This window comes from Polypterus senegalus, chromosome 2, assembly GCF_016835505.1.
Source record: "Polypterus senegalus isolate Bchr_013 chromosome 2, ASM1683550v1, whole genome shotgun sequence".
NCBI classification, from domain to species: Eukaryota; Metazoa; Chordata; class Cladistia; order Polypteriformes; family Polypteridae; genus Polypterus; species Polypterus senegalus.
Window position 1 is genome coordinate 293,817,526 of NC_053155.1, and position 18,102 is coordinate 293,835,627.

Sequence of the window (18,102 nt, forward strand, 5' to 3'; positions counted from 1 at the left end):
AGAAGGTAGTAAGGCCAACAGCTTGTGTGTCCTCAGTCTGCATAGATACAGTAAATAGAGAGATAGATATACTTTACCAGTAATGGTGTACTGCACGATAACATGCAGTGAATACACTTGACTTGAGTATTCCTACTTTTCATCCTCTTTCTCTGTATGTTTAGCATTAGTTTGCTCAGAGGTTGATGCGCTTGCTGCTTCCTGAGCAGCTCTTCTTTTGTGCACCCTAGCGGCCTGCTTCTTCTCTTCTTTCATCAGCATCTTTTCACATTAAAACTGATTAAGTCAGTGTTTGTGTTGCAATTACTTAGTATGTTTCCTTAATTTTCCACTTAAGCTGGCACTTAAGTCTTCAATCTGAATGAATTAAGATATATAGAGGTAGGGGAAGTGACGGTGAAGGTGGTAGGGAATGAGAACGGTACCCGTACACATGCGCAGTACGGCCACCCTGCTGGCCGCTGCCAAGAGTTGATTCTACAATAAAATATATAAAAATAAAAAGAGTAATAAAAATCAACACCCCGAAAGTGGATAGTAGACATCACGTAGTATAATATGTGTATCAAATTTCAAATCAATAGTTCAAACAGTTTGCGAGCTACAGGTGATTTAAACCCATGGACAGACAAACGGACAGCCACGGTAGCGTATTGTATATAAAGATTTGTTCCACGAGTTTCATGAGGAAATGTAGCTTTTTACAGAAGTTTAAGAACTATAGCAAATATTTACTGACATATGTTAAATATTATACCTAACTTGAAAACTCTGTTTTAAATACATACAGACATTCTGACATCTGCTTCAAGAAATTCTGTGTTAGTCTGCATACCTTTGGTTGTGTGAGAGCAAAACACAGCACTAGCAATCAAGTTAAAAGAAGTTTTTCCATTCCTGATTGTGGTTTGAAAACACAATATATATTTAAAAAGATTCATATTTTATTGTCCATCTTTCAATTCCCTAGACCTGCTAGCTACTGTATATTATATGGGAGTTGGGAGAAAAAGTAGAGTGCCCGTAGGAAAGCCCAAGCAGATAGGAGAAGAACACACCAACACCAAACAAATAACAACTGGGCTTGTAATTCCGAACTAGGACGCAGGATCTGTCAGGCAGCAATATTAACTGCTGTGCTACTGTGATGCCCACCGATCTTTTTTCACTCATATTACCCTTTTATACAGTGCATTCATAACGTATTCAGACCTCATCACTTTCTGTACTTTACTCTGTTGTAGATTTAATTTTAAACGTACACCTTTGCCATTTTTGCCCTTAAGTCTACAGTCCATAACCAATAATGACAAAGTGCAAACATGTTTTCAGAAAGGTTTGCAAATTTATTTTAAAAAATCAACAGCTAATATCTCTCATTCGTATAAGTATTCAAACCCTTTACTATGACTGTCCACATTGTGATCAGGTGCATCCTGTTTGCTTAAATTCTCCTTGAGGTGTGTCTAGAACTTTTTGGCAAACTTAAATGATAGAACATCATTTAGAAAAGCACATACCTGTGCATGTAAAATCTCACAATTCACACTACATGTGAGGACAAACACCAAGCCATGAAATTCAAGGAACTTGATCTCTGCAATCAAACTCTGGTGAGGCATAGATCATTGTAAGGGGATAAACCATTTCTGAAGCTCTGAGTGTTTCCAGGAGCACATTGGCCTCAATAATTGGGAAATGGAAGGAGTCTTCCTAGAACTGGCTGTCTGACCAAACGGAGTAACCTGGCAAAGAAGGACTTCAGTCAAGGAGGTGATCAAGAACTTAACAGTCACTCTTAAACAGTGTGAAAAGTCCTCTAGTGATATGGGAGAACTTGTCGGAAGGACAACCATCTCAGAAGCATTTCATCCATCAGGCATTTCTGATAAAGACAGATGGAAGCCACCCTTGACTAAAAGACGTATGACAGTTTAAAGGAATCTGAGAGCATCAGGAAAATGATTCTCTGGTCTGATCAGACAAAAATTGAAATCGTCGACCTCCGTGATCAAATTGTGGTGAGGCACAGATCAGAGCCAATGGATAAAGCCATTTGTAAAGCTTTGAGTGTTCTCAGGAGCAAAGTGGCTTCAGTATTTGTGAAATGGAAGACTTTTAGAACATCAGGCTTCTCCCTAGAGTTGGCTGTCTGGCCCGACTGAGTAACTGGACAACAAGGACCATTGGCAGAGTGTTGACTAAGAACCCAATGGTCACTATAACAAAGCTTCAGAGGTCCACTGCTGAGATGGGAGAACCCATTGGTAGCATGAGCATCTCAGCAGCACTCCATCAATCAGGCTTTTCCTCTAGAGTGGTTAGACAAAAGCCAATCTCAAGTTAATACATTCAAAGGACACTGACAGCATGAGGGCGCAAGGCAGGAAACAAACCCCGGGCAGGGCACACACACACACACACCAAGCGTCGATTTAGAATCGCCAATGCACGTACCCTGCATGTCTTTGGACTTTGGGAGGAAACCCACACAGACACGGGGAGAACATGCAAACTCCACGCTGGGAGGACCCAGGAAGTTAACCTGGGTCTCCTAACTGCGAGGCAGCAGCGCTACCCACTGCACCACCGTGCCGCCCCCACAATTAAATCAATAATAAATAATTCTTCTCTCCACTACACCTACCAGCAAGCTCCATCACACTCCTCCCAGCTCCGGCTCGCTTGCTGCGTCTCCATCAGTCCTTTATATAGTCCTAGACTCGGAAGTGCTTCTTTCCTTCCGTCCACGTGACTCGTCGGCACTTCTGGGTCAGATGGAGAATTATATTTTCAGGCTATAAATCTGGTACGAGTCCTTCAGTCCTTTTGCAGCTCCCCCTGGTGGCACCCACGGCACCCAACAGGGCTGCACAACTGAACTCCAAGATCCTGGGTGCCCTGCGGGAATCCAAAACACCACCAGATCCCAGGGAAGCTGCCATCTAGCATTTTGGGGGAGGCAGTGACCAGGAAAAGCTGCCTTCCCCCATCCTTCCATCACAGGGGCGTCCCGACATAGTGTACAGACAGCACAGTACCTTCTGAATCCATTGTATTTCCATATAATGTAGCCACTAGGAATTGAATCTATACACCATTGATAAATAAGGATAACTGTGGTTTTTAGAAATTTTTGAAAGACCCAGCTACAATGAAGAAAGCAGTAAAAGTGTAATTTCCGGTTACAGCGAAGTTTTAAACCGCTAATCCACAATGCAGCAGTCGCAATCTGCTGTGCTTATAAATGACAACTGCAGCTGCTGTCCTCTTTTGTTTATAATGGCAGACACAATAGCAGCAAGCCATTCATCTGACTTTTCTATGTCTCTACAATGATTGACCAGCACTATTTGTTAGTCAGGCAGCTATCAAACTCTGCCTTGCCAAGCATGACTGAATGATTTTTAAGCGCATCACCATCTCTGTCTGGTCGCATTTTGACCCTGCTTGCTCTGGTTCACACAGAGCACTCCACACAGAGTAATACAGTCATTAACACTGGACGACAATTTATCAACAGGGTATTAACCACCAATTTGGATTGTAGGTCTTTAACCTTCTTGGGTCAGAGGACTTGCAATTCCATGTAATTTTAAACCAAGAAGAAGGGGAATGATTAAATCATAACATTAAAAGAGGCCTGACACTGGAAAGCAGGAAACCTTAGACATGCTAATAATATCATTACCACAAGTATATAAGATTGGAAAAGGTGCTGTTTCTTCAGTTAGTTATCACAGCTCAATCATCTCCAATTGATCGCTTGATTATTCAGAAGAGAAGCTTCCATAGCAAATACAATTGCATATTATTTTAGAAATGATGAACAGATGGCATGCCAAATGCCACTTCAATCTGTGGAAAACATGCAAACTCAACGTTATACAACCTGCAAGTCAAACACTCAAGTTTGGAATTCTCGGCAGCTCTTTTAACTACAAAAAAAAGGGAACAGGCGCTAAAGTGTGAAACCTTCTATGGTAAAAATAACAGTGTTAAGCCAGCAGCACACGGCGGCCTTCTGAGACTTCTATTTATAAAGATGGAACATTTTGAAAGAGCTAACACATTTAATCTAAAGAAAAACTGAGGAGCGTCTGTCTTAAATAAATGGAATAGCCTTGCCGTTACTTAAAACCCATCCATCCATTGTCTTAACATGCTTTATTTAATGCAGGATTGAAGGAGAGGTGGTGGTGCCTATCCTGGCAGCAATAGCTGAAAGTCAGAGAGCACCTCTTGATGAGGTGCCAGTTTATCACAGAGCATATTTACTATGGATAGATAGGCAGACAGACAGACAGATAAATGAGGCACTATATAATAGATAGATAGATAGATAGATAGATAGATAGATAGATAGATAGATAGATAGATAGATAGATAGATAGATAGATAGATAGATAGATAGATAGATAGATAGATATTTGTCCCATGAATTAAATTTAACATCTTACGGAACCTCAAGAAATAGTACAACAAACAACAAGAACAACGGCCCCCTCAAATACAAAGAAAAAAATTACAAAAAGAAGAAAACATCTGACTTCTAAATATAAAAGATAAGAGAGCAGCCGCTGTCACAATGAGACAATTGTCACGCATGTGCATCTGAGGATTGCCATTCAAACTCCTCCCGGGTATTTAATACTACTCTGGGCCCTAAAGGGGTGTTGTTGCTACCACTCTCGTCATTTCCTTCCTCCATAGTCTTGAGATACCATTCCAGTGAAGGCAACTGACGCTGATTTCTTCTGGTCCCAGAGTTTCCAAGGGACAACCGCCCACAAGGAGGTGTCATTAATAATAATATTAATAATACATTTGATTGTGGAAACAGACTAGAGAGAGCAGCTACAAGTTTAAGAACTCAACAGCAAAGCCAAACAATTAGAGGCCACTTGGCTATGTGGCACATACATTGTTTATAGTTTTCATGCCATTCAGCATTCATTTTGTTTTTGGACTTGTTAGTAAATGGAAGTGGGCCATGTTGGTACCCCAATCTGTTCCGGTTTTGATGTCCCGTCTCCACTCAGCCACCACACATTATGCAGACATATTCCTGATAATATAAATAAGCCCCAGTAGCGTTTCATGACACACTTCTGCTGAATAATTTGTTGGCTGAAAGTCCTTGATGTTAGTGTGTCAGAGAGAGGATGCACCAGCATTTGTCATAATGGCCATACATTTTGTCTCATTCTCTCTTCTACTGCTACTTCTATCAGGTCAAGACGGTGTCCCATAGCTGAACCTGCTTATTAATTAATTTGCTGATTCGGTGATCCACTCTGTAAGTGAAGTTATTGGTCCAACACACCACAACACAGAAAATCGCACTGGCCATCAGAGAATTGTAGAACATGTAGAGGATGACACTACCCACACTAAAGGAATGCATCATCTAAGAAAAAAGAGTTTGCTGTGCCCTTCCTTATATAGTTTATCTGTGTTATGAGACCAGCTCTCACTGATGTGGACCCCAAATTATTTGTATCATTGCACCACCTCCCCATCCATTATCTGACCAGGCGCAGAGGACATTTGATGTAATGAAACTCCATAGACATTTAGTGTCACCACTTAAACTAGTTTGTACATTTCTGGTATATGGGAAAAAGCTTATGAAGATGAAAGAAAGTGAATGCTTGAATTATCAAGCTGGGAATTGAATTCACGTCCCAGGAGCTGTGAACACACTGAATAAAAATGACTTTGAAAACGATAATTTGAAAATATTCACTTTTATTTGAAAAAAGCACAGTTGTAGACTTCACTGATCGTTTACTGAGAGAATCCTGGACAATCTGCAAGTCTCTTCCACTCTGTGATGTCTACATTGGGAATTGTTCTGGCCAGCTAGCTTGTATAAAGGATGGCCACGGAGGTCCAGAAGCAGGCATTTAGCTGTAAATGAAAATAATTATAACTTACAAAATAATTACATTTAACCTTATCCTGCCTTTTTCAATAAAAAATGGATGGTGATGTGTACATTGCAACGTAACGTAATATTTCCGAAAATCCCATAATCCAACTGAGGATGAGGGGGTCGGTAACCTATCCTGATAGAATCAAGCAGAAAGAAGAAACCAGTAGGAGGCCAGCCCTGCACTCTTACCGCGCCAATGAAGGAATGACAAGTTAGGTAAGATGCTTGTCTTGAGAAGGGGATAGAAATGCGGTACGGACATGGGGACAACTTGGAGACATCACAAAGACAGTCACCCGGTACGTGTGAAATGCGAAAACATCTTTCCATGAAAAAAAAAGTGTCACTGGAGATTTTAGGTATTTTATTTCACAAAGTGCAGACAGAAGAATTGTGAGTCTGAAAAGTGTTGATTCCTCGGGGGAATTTCACAACAGAGGGCTAGGTGACATGTCAGACAATTAAAATTAGATGTCCTAAGCAGGAATATTCAGTTTTACTCTGAAATATTAGATTGAAAAAGTCTTTCTTTAATTTTATACATAAAAAATGTAAAGTGTTTCTACCCTGAACTTCCTTCTTAAATAACATGGGTTTTGATATGTGGTCTGTTAATACTTACTAGTTATAAACAAAACTAAGGAGTTTGTGTCACCTCGAATTTGGCAAAATCTGAGTGAAACTGAGTGAAATGCATTGAAGTCAGTGAGGAAGAAAAAACTGAATTAGTTTTGAGTGGATTCTAATGTTTTAATGGTCTGTCCCAGATGGTAGACCTATTTCTAACCAGCCTTTCTTAAGTAAAATCCTAGAAAAGTCAGTTATTATGCAGCTAAATGACCACTTGAATAAACATGCTGTTCTCGACAAGTTTCAGTCAGGTTTTAGAACAAATCACAGTACAGAAACTGCATTCGTTAAAGTAGTAAATGACTTGTGGGTAAATGCAGACAGAGTCCATCTATCTGTTCTCATCCTCTGAGATCTGAGTACCGCATTTCATACCATTTATCACAATATTCTTAGAAATTGCCATAGTCAGTGGGTGAGCCTCTCTGGCAGTGTCTTAAATTGGTTTGAGTCTTACTTAACAGGTAGAACATTCTCTGTTAGTTGTGGTAATCATACTTGGAAGTCACATGATGTTCCATATGGTGTTAACACAAGGCTCTATCCTGAGTTCGCTGCTCTTTTCGATTTCAATGCTTCCATTAGGTCAGATTAGCTCAATGTGAGCTACCACAGCTATGCTGATGACACACAACTGTATTTATCAATAGCGCCTGATGACCCCGACTCTCTTGGTTCACTGATACAATGTCTTACTTATGTTTCTGAGTGAATGAGTAGTAATTTTCTCATACTAAATAAGGAGAAAACAGAAATCTTAGTGATTGGCAAAAATGTATATAATGAAGATATTAGAAATAAACGATCCATTAGGCTTAAAAGTCAAGACAGAGGCAAAGAATTTAGGGGTAATTATTGACTCTAACCTAAATTTTAAATCACATATTAATCAGATTACTAGGACAGCATTTTTACACTTAAGAACTACAGGAAAAAATGTGACCCCTTATAATATTGTAAGATGTGGAAAAATTAGTTCACAATTTTGTTTTTAGTTGACTAGATTACTGTAACACACTCCTCTCAGGACTACCAAAAAAAGAAATCAATCAGTTGCAGCTACTGCAGAATGCAGCTACTGTAGAATGCAGCTGCTAGAATCTTAACCAGGAAAAGAAAATCCGAGCACATCTCTCCAGTTTTGATGATACCACAATGATTACTCGTGCCATTTAGAATTGACTTTAAAATACTGCTTATGGTTTACAAAGCCTTAAATAATCTCGCTCCATCTTATATTTCAGATTGCCTTTCACCTTACACTCCAATTTGTACCCTTAGATCTTCAAATGAGTGTCTGCTTAGAATTTCAAAAGCGAAACTTAAAGGAAGTGGTGAGGCGGCCTTCTGCTGTTGTGCACCTAAAATCTGGAATACTTTACCAATAGAAATTCGCCAGGCTAATACGGTGGAGCACTTTAAAAAATTGCTAAAAACCCATGACTTTAACATGGCTTTCTCATAACTTCGTTTTAGTGTAACCCTGATATTCTGCATATGCATTTAATTATCATTTTTATTATGGCCCTGCAATCCATACTAACCTCTACTTTCTCTGCTGTTCTTTTTCCGGTTTTCTGTGGTGCTGATCTGAGCTGTCACCACCTGATCAAAGCACCATGCAGTCCCTACATTGATGGATTAAAGGCCAGATGTCCACATGACCATCATCATCAAATTCTATGAGGAATGATTGAGATCATTGATGTTAGGTAGAATACCCAGTGGGGGCTGTGTGATCTTGTGGCCTTGGAACCCCTGCAGATTTTGTTTTTTTTTCCTCCAGCCATCTCTCTTTTTTTCTGTGCTTCCTGGCCATTGGATCTTACTTTATTCTGTGTTACTTAGTATTGCCTAATCTCATTTTCATATTTTTCTTTTTTCTTTCTTCATCTTGTTAAGCACTTTGAGCTACATCATTAGTATGAAAATGTGCCTTAAAATTAAATATTGTTGTTGTTAAAGAAGTGTCTGCCGACTGTGCTGAACTGATTATTGTAGGCAAAAATGTGACCTGAGCTGTGAGACAGCCGTGGTAAGCACAATGAGACTGTGCCTGCCTGAGATAAAATTAATAGAATTAAATTCAGAACAGTAGAATTTCTAGCAGGCAGTGACAGAGAGGAAGCATGAATTCACTAAGACTTGTCCCCCAGAGATTCAACAGCAGGTACCTCACCTCTCGTACCAAACAGACTTTGTTCTTTTTCGCTGATGGTTCTGCTTGTTCACTGCTGCTGCTACCAAATAAACACCACACTAAAGCTTGTGAATTCTTCACTCCTTTTTGTTTAGATATACTGCAAAGCACTCTGGGTAGTACTATCCAAGGTATAGGCTCACATATTAGATACAGATTACAAACAAGTTTATACTGTATTATAATGAACAGTTTCCATCTACTCCTAGGACCAGCGTTACATACTCGAGAGGCTGTTCCATCCAACATGCTACAGCTCTGTGATGGCACACTGGCTTCACAAAGCATCATAGGGCACTGGAAAAAAAGTTTGTCTAAGTCGAAATTTCATAAAAGTTTTCGGTAAACAAGGACACAGATGAACATAGCATATTCACCGTGAAAAACGCTTTGCCAAATTTTGACGATCAACACTAATGCTTACACCACATTGCAAAGAGAAAGTGAAACATGACATTAAAAAATGAGGGACTGCATTAACAAGTGATAGAAAGAACGAGATAACACTTTACTTTAGGTACTGCAAAATGCATCAATTACTTATTTACTATTATGGAACAAGAAATAAACACTTTTTTGGGTCTTTATAACACTTAGAAAGCATCAATGAAGTGTTTATTTATCTCGGTAATGGGGCCTAAACTTCACTCTTGAGTGGTCTGAGGGAGCTTAACTGAGACACATTTCTATCGATATCAGATTTGTAACAGGTTCCATAAATTACCATGAATACAGCAGATGATAACACACTTGTGAAATACCAATGGCTTCCAGAAATTTAAAAGAACCCTTGCTAGATACAATCACCCAGGCAAAGTTCAGGTTTCGGGTTCATCTGTTATATCCTGCTAGGCAGCCTACAATACATGAGACATTTTAGGCTTTCCACATATTAGGAACCTTTTCGAAGCTCAAGATCCATATTCCTATTCAAAGAACCCTTCACTGAATCAAATGATTCTTGGTCAAGCAATGGCTCCACACAACTCAGTAAAGTACCTTTATGTTTAAGAGTGTATCTTATGCAGGAATAAACAGAAATCTTTAATATCTGGTAGGCTACCTAGCAGGACACTAACAGGTTAAGAACACATGGACTTAACCATCTATTTATGTTTATTCACTGTATGTAGCTTGTTACACAGCTAAATAAATTTAAGTTTTTTCTGCATCCTTCATGTGGATGGGTCTTTTGGGAATCACAAATGGTTCCTCTATGGCATCACACTGAAGAACCAGACTGGCTCCTTTATTTCTAAGAGTATTTAATGGTTCTTTAAATGTTACTTTATGGTTCTTTCAGAGTTACGTGGTTCCTTGTAGAACCATTGCTTCACCAAGCACCATTTCATTTTACAATGGGTTCTTTGCATGTGAAGTTGCTTTTTCTGCTTTGAAAATGTTTCTAATATTTACAAAAAAAAAAAAATGAAATATTTAATTTATGGTAGGCTTCCTAGCAGGACACTAACAGATTAAGAGAACATGAACTTAACCATCTTCATCTGTTCACAGTTATTTACTGTAAGGAGTCTGTTTTGGGTCTTTCCGGAACTTTCATGTGCATGGGTCTTTTGGGAATCACAAATGGTCCTCAGTCACAGTCCCGGAGGGCCGCAGTGGCTGCAGGTTTTTGTTCTAAACCGGTTGCTTAATTAGAAAGCAATTCTTACCAACAATTTAATTTCATGATTTGTTAGTTGCTTTAACTCTGCTATGTCAGGTAATTCTCATATCCTAGATTTTCTTCCCCATTCTAAGGATATCATCCAAATGATCTGAAGGCTAAAATAGATAAGTGATTCTCATTCCTTCACTTTTTTCTCTTCACTTTCCTTCCAAGTATTTAATTAAACCCAATAGTGCTTGATAAGTACACATGGGTGTAAATGGTAACAAGTGAAATAGAGAAATGCTGGTCTCTTTTGTCATTTGCATGCTATTGCTAATTAGGAGCCATTAAAAACCAAGAAAACAGCAGTTTAAGACTACAATAAGCAATAAAGGTTTAAAATCTTAACAAATGATACAACTAAAGTGAAGCAGAAGTGTTATGTAAGCAATAAGTGGTTCTTATTAAGCATTTGGGTTGGAGCAAAACCTGTAGCCACTGCGGCCCTCCAGGACCGTGATTGAGGACCCCTGACCTGCTCTGAAGAAACACTCTGGCATCTTTATTTTTACGAGTGTAGGGCATGTTGTGTTTAAGGTTGGACAGTGTTTTCCAAGGTCTCCGGTCTTCTTGATTCCTCTCCTATCAGTAAAAGAGTGTATAGCCATTACCACAACTCTCTCATCACTGAACTCAACGGCTCCCATTATTGATCATGTGAACTAAACATCCTATTTCATAAAAAGAAATCAAATAAATCTGCTTACGCTTGATCAAAATTTATTTAAACATTGAGAACCTATTCTGATAAATAATTAATTCAAATTCTTGGAAGGAAAAGTCTTGCTGGTTGGGACATATCTAGGTTATGATGTACTCCATATTACAAAAGGTGAACCCTGTTGCGAATGTTCCACGTGTAATTTAATAGTGATTGATTTGTTTTGCACTAAATGAATTCATGTCTGGAAGTTCACCAAACCTCTGAACTTACATGACCCATCAAATCTTTATAATAAATATTTTGAACTGAGTGCTTAGTACATGGCAGTCACTTAGCCTCACAGACACACACAGTACAGCCCAAGTGGATGATTTATTACTAGCAACAAACTGTCACAGGCAATTCATTGTCATAAAATACTTTTAGAGTTAATGAAATATTTTTGACTTTCTTCGAGTTAACGTTTACAATAGTCCTCCAGTCGTTAGAGTCAGGGAGCTCTGTGCTACTCCTTATCGGCTTCACTGTCTGTTTCAGCACCAACAACAGCTCCTCCAGCCCATACAGCAGCCAAGCTACGATGTGACACGAGACGACAAGAATACGAGCCTCAAGTGTGAAATGTGAAACTCTGCATCCCTGAAGGAAACATTCTTTCCCTGACTATACAATTCTGAAGCTTTCATTCCTTAGTAATAATACAACACATGCAAAGTTAAAATAAGCCCATATATTGCATTGAGGCAGATAATCATGGTCAAATACTGACAATTCGTAATTATAGGTTTATTAATGTCTCTCCCATTATGTTTATTCACATACAGGATTGCAGTGTAATGGACTGTAAGTCCCAGCAGGTTCCAACACAAGACAGAATGCCAGTCCACTACAAGTCACGTCTTTGGTCTACTCAGAAAACCCCTTCAAACCGTTTAGTGAAGAATGTGAGAATTCCACAAAGAAAGTGAAAGAGCCAGGATTTGTCCCCACAATGCCGGCTTAACAGACAACTGGCTTTTAAAGCACTTTCTGTTAACGGAACAAAGTATATTACACACATCTTGCATTGGTCAGACAAAGACACTTAATTTTTACAATATTTCCAGTGACTGTTCAAAACACTCAGTGACTCGTGGCGACAGCTGTCAGACAGTGGCCAGCCTGTTAAATCAGTTTTAAATTCATCCAGATCCATTCTCACGCTCTTTTACCAGGATAATACATACTGGAGAATTACCACAACCTTGTAAAATACAATAATAATAATAAGGGTGACAAAAGCTTGATAAAAACGAATACAATGACATACCGTAATAAATGCTGTTCAGTACAGGTATGAATTTTACAATGGGAAACTAGCACCTTGACATAAAGCGCCTTTCCTCTTAGCTCACTTCCTACCAGTATTCTGGACGCTCATCCCAAACTTCCAACAGAATTTGTTAAACACAATCAGTCCTCATGCACAAGTCAAAGCATATAAAACAATAGCAGAAGTCGAATTCACCTTAGCGGCAATACAATCCTTAAAATTTACAAGGGGTAGACATGTAACAAATAAATATATAGATTTGGAAATTTGGATTTTCAGGATTCAGGTGCATGCAAAGGCTGAAAAATATCTGGAATTATATCCCAGCTGTACATATAATTGTTTAATACTGTCATCACCTTCCCGGCTCATCAAAAGTAAGCATTACCACCCCAGGACACCACGGGCCGTGAATACTAACCACCTTCTCTCCTTTTCCACCTGCAGTTTGGAGTATCTGCTCAGTGAGGACAACTAACCCCGCCCCATTCCATCCAGGAGCTATAAAACAGGGCACTCCCTAAAGGTGACGACTCATTTGGAAGATGATCCACCTAAGGGAAGGAAGTCCGACAACAAGCCTGATGACTTAAGAAGTTATGATAGCCAACATCCATGCTGGCCCCCTAATTATCCCCTGCATCTAATTGGCTAACCATCTCTTACCACCTTGCCACCTCATAGCTAATGTGTGGTGAGCATACTGGTGCAAAAATGGCTGCCACCTCATCACCCAGGTGGATTCTACACACTGCTGGTGGTTGAACTGGCTCCCCATTGTCTATGTAAAGCACTTTCAGTGTCTAGAAAAGCACCATGCAAAACAAATGTAACTATCCCAAACTTTAAACTCTGTCATGGGGTTCTTTGCTGAAATACATAGTAATGCTGGTGTAAGTGTGGGAGCAGATGGACTGGCATCCCATCTGTTATTGAGGATAACTGCCTACCCAGACGTAACGGAAGGACAAGTATGGAGGTGCAATCCGGCAGGGAGGATCACCGATTTCTATCCCAGTCGGGAGGAACTAATAATGGATGGAAGAAGGACGGAGGGATTTTATGAGCAGTTCATTCCCCAATGTGAGAGGTGGCAGTGCTCCTCTGATAGGGGCCCAGTTACTTGCTGTACATGTTGGGGTTTCTCTGGGTGCTGTGAAGACTGGATATTCCTATTATGGTGAACTTCTTTAAGACCCAGAAGGACTTCCTTTAGGCAGGGTCATAGCACCGCAAGCACTCCAGCATAAAAGAGGGTGCGTCCGCTACCTCAGGATCTGAATCAGGAGGAGGATGAAGCTCACAGAGTTTGTAGTGAGGAGACAGAAGTGTTTAGTATATTGTGTTGGACTGCCTTGTACAATGTTAAGGTATGATTAGAAAATAAATATTATTTTATTTTACCTTGTTTCTGGTGGTTGGGGGCTCTGGGGTGCCCCATACAGTCCTCACTTACCATAGGCAATTCAAAATATTGTACATCATTATTAATCCCACAAATGAAGACACAAAATATGGCACAAAGTTTGCCAGGAGAAACCAATGTGATTAATACTTCATGACTATTTTACATTTCCTCCTATCCATAAATATTTGTTTCAGTGCATGCTTTGGTTCTGAGCATCTTAAAGTACACAAAAACCTTCTGGGAGGCTCAAATATTGAAAGCTTTTAGCTATTAGACAAATGGCCCATACTCTGAATTACCAGCATTTCTTGTGTTCATCTTCCTCTTTGCATAAATACAAGCACCCATTGAGTGTTAGTGACTGGTAGGCTTATATCACATTAAATCATAGACTTAGGTAGCTTATATCAAATCCAATTACATATGATCTGACTACAATAATAGAGCATACAGTATAAGACGAACTGCTGTGTGTGGTCAATTTTCTTTTGACTGATATTACTAAATACGGATGACTTGCAGTCGATTAAACCTTACACGTTGAAATAGGGAATGTAGCAAAAAATATTTTGGCATTTGTGAATACAAAATAGCATTATTTAGCATAAGACAGCACACGTCAGAACTGGCATAGTATGTTGTGTCGTCGGCATTTCTCGCTCTGGAAATACGCTGACGTGCCTGCATTGACTTAAATGTTTTCCCGTGGGATGTGCATATTCGTGTCACTCTCACTGAATTTTGAAGTTGTCACAAAAGTGGTGCTGCTTTTATTTACTGGATTGTCTTTAAAATGTGTAAATCCTACTAAAACGTTATCTGTAAAAATGGCATCGGACGTGCCGAATTGCATCTGTCACAAAGAGAGATTTTTAACAAACCAGTCATGCAAAATTCTGTAAACCTGTTTTTATTTTATTTATTTATTTTTTTTCACGTACCTTCAATCAGCTGGTCCAGGGTCGTGATTTTCCTGATGCCATCCAAAGCGTAGATGGTCCTCACTCCCTGCGGTAGATTCACGTTGTCTGACAGTGACCGGGTGAGATCCGCCAGCAAAGCCTCAAACGATCGAAAACGATCCGGAGAAATGGCGTATACGATTCCTTTAAAGTAGCGGTCCCCATTGCGGTAGAAGCGCACCTTCTTAGCTTTCTTCTCGGAGCTGAGCGCCTGCAGGGTGCGGGTCCGGTAGAGGCTGCAGTGGGCGCTGTGAGTTGGGCTGGGCAAGCCATTGGCACGGGAGCCGCCGCGATTGTACCTTTGCGCTTTGTCACGCTCGTCAAAGTGTTCAAACTCCAGGTCTCTCCCAAAAGACATCATCGTAGATTTATGGACAGACTAGAAACAAGAAACAATATGTATATATAATACCAATAAAACCTACTCTGGATAGTTAACGAAGTGAGTGTAATGCGGTGTAAATTTACATTAGAACACAAACGACACTCATGTAATTTAAAACAGAAAAGTAGGTAGAATAATTGCTTTTTTCTTGAACTGTGGATGGATGGGCTGCCACCATTCGTGATGCTAACAGAAAGCCTTAGAATAAAACCGAGGCCAGGAGCAAAGCCAGCAGACGATCACGTTGGCTTGCACGCCGGCCCTGAACATCTGCTCAGTGGGTTTTGGGTATCTGGATTTAAACGTTATCTTTACAATTATCTAAGAATTTCACCAATGATACAAGCAAACGTTTCGCTCGACTTTTTTTCTGTAGCCCCATTGTTCTTACACGAACACGGCGTAATTTTTAGCAAATTGTAATGAAATCGCGAAGGTGCAGAAATAAGGTCCACTGTAAAACATGCCATTTTAAAAAAGCGTGAAATTCAATTGTGCTTATATCATATATTTTCATAGTTCAATGTGATTTCGTTCCATCATGCACCGTTATTTCCTCACTTTAAGGGCTCGGCTGTTATTAATAAATACATCGTGAGTCAGAATTAACAAAGCCAGTTTAGGAAGCCTGATGGATGGTGTTTCCTATTAAATACAAATTCAGAAGCGCTCAGATGTAGATAATTTGGAAGAAATCGAAAATATTACACCCCCAATGTCTTTACATTTTGAAAAGCGAGCCGCAACGCCTTTCAAGCAGCGCAGTTCTCACCTCTAGAATTGCAGACACAGAGCAGCACTCGAGTGTTCAGCTGGATCACCGCGACGTCTCCCTGTCTCCTGTTTCGGCGTTTTTCAGCTCACAAGGAATCCTCCCTCTGCTGTATTTTAAGAGTGTGTCAGTGCAGCTAAAGCCGGTCGTCTTTGTTATGTCTTCGGGCTCCCTGCCTCCCTGAGCGTGTGCGCGCGCGTGTGTGTGTGTGTGTGTGTGTGTGTGCGGGAGAGAGAGAGAGAGAGAGAGAGAGAGAGAGAGAGAGAGAGAGAGAGAGGAGAGAGAAAGAGCGAGCGCAGGAGATGGAAAGTCTGCTGTTGCTGCTTTCTTCTGCTACGGAGGCACTGAAGACATTTGCATTGGTCCGTCCCTCATACAGATGCAGCCCCTTCAACGCAGACGTTCGCCGAACACGAACCCTTGCTGTCCTCTTGGGATGCTCTCCCATTATAGAAGGAAAAAAAGTGCTTATACTGCTTTTAAAACAGCTACATAAGTCGTGACCCCGCCAGCGACCACGTTCTGTGGCTACGCAATTTAAACAGTAGACGAATTCTAATCTGTCAGGTAGGCTATCTACTGCACGTAAGTGGTCATCTTCATCTTCAAACTATTCTTGAAATACAAACCCATATACTCTACACAGCATAGCATGCAAACTCAATGCAGACACAGCCTAAATCCACACATGCAGTACAGACATGTAAATAATAACTATACACACGTGTGAAAAAGGTAATTACACACATATAGGCCTATACAGTATATATTACATACTAATAATACTCTTTGTATTATTTAGCAGGCACTATATAACATAGTACAATCTGCTTCTCGCAACTAAGAGAACGTGACAGATGTCTGCCGGCTGGCTGACCAACCACAAGCATTACCTGGTAGATAACCATCCAGAAGATCAGATTGTGATCACGATCAGACCTACGCATAAATATAGCTTCGTTAATAGACCTGCCACTACTGTATCATAGAGCATTATGGTGCCCTGAAATGGGTGAACCATGTTAAAAAAGTGTTGTTGTTTTGACATGGTTTGAGCAGAAAGAATGCAAACATCCTTAAATAAAAGTCAGCAATGTGCAGTTTAATCACTCCTGAATTGTTTAGTTTATAATTTTAAACCGTGCAGCAGAGGGATACATCAAGGAAAAAACGTGCCTTTGCCCCAAACATTATGGACAGCACTGTGTGTGTGTGTGTATATATATATATATATATATATATATATATATATATATATATATATATATATATATATATATATATATATATATATATACAGGTGCAGGTCATAAAATTAGAATATCATGACAAAGTTGATTTATTTCAGTAATTCCATTCAAAAGTGAAACTTGTATATTAGATTCATTCATTACACACAGACTGATGTATTTCAAATGTTTATTTCTTTTAATTTTGATGATTATAACTGACAACTAATGAAAGTCCCAAATTCAGTATCTCAGAAAATTAGAATATTGTGAAAAGGTTCAATATTGAAGACACCTGGTGCCACACTCTAATCAGCTAATTAACTCAAAACACCTGCAAAAGCCTTTAAATGGTCTCTCAGTCTAGTTCTGTAGGCTACACAATCATGGGGAAGACTGCTGACTTGACAGTTGTCCAAAAGACGACCATTGACACCTTGCACAAGGAGGGCAAGACACAAAAGGTCATTGCTAAAGAGGCTGGCTGTTCACAGAGCTCTGTGTCCAAGCACATTAATAGAGAGGCGAAGGGAAGGACAAGATGTGGTAGAAAAAGTGTACAAGCAATAGGGATAACCGCACCCTGGAGAGGATTGTGAAACAAAACCCATTCAAAACTGTGGGGGAGATTCACAAAGAGTGGACTGCAGCTGGAGTCAGTGCTTCAAGAACCACCACGCACAGACGTATGCAAGACATGGGTTTCAGCTGTCGCATTCCTTGTGTCAAGCCACTCTTGAACAAGAGACAGCGTCAGAAGCGTCTGCCTGGGCTAAAGACAAAACTGCTGCTGAGTGGTCCAAAGTTATGTTCTCTGATGAAAGTAAATTTTGCATTTCCTTTGGAAATCAAGGTCCCAGAGTCTGGAGGAAGAGAGAGAGGCACAGAATCCATTGCTTGAGGTCCAGTGTAAAGTTTCCACAGTCAGTG

The 18,102-nt window shown here is 39.9% G+C and overlaps 1 protein-coding gene across 3 annotated transcripts in view; it reads right to left on the minus strand.

The window, feature by feature from the left end:
* The window catches only part of dclk1a (doublecortin-like kinase 1a), a 401,030-nt gene extending 384,765 nt beyond the window's left edge, over positions 1–16,265 (minus strand). Inside the window, exons 1-2 of one of the 3 annotated variants that reach the window (XM_039745796.1) lie at positions 15,944–16,199; positions 14,766–15,165 (exon numbers count right to left, since the gene is read on the minus strand). In XM_039745796.1, the coding sequence (XP_039601730.1) occupies positions 14,766–15,147 (382 nt within the window). In that variant the 5' untranslated portion in view covers positions 15,148–15,165; positions 15,944–16,199. Of the gene's footprint in view, positions 1–14,765; positions 15,166–15,943 lie in introns of all 3 variants that reach the window. The other 2 variants (XM_039745797.1, XM_039745799.1) reach the window with 2 other exon arrangements.
* Between the last annotated feature and the right edge of the window lie 1,837 nt (positions 16,266–18,102).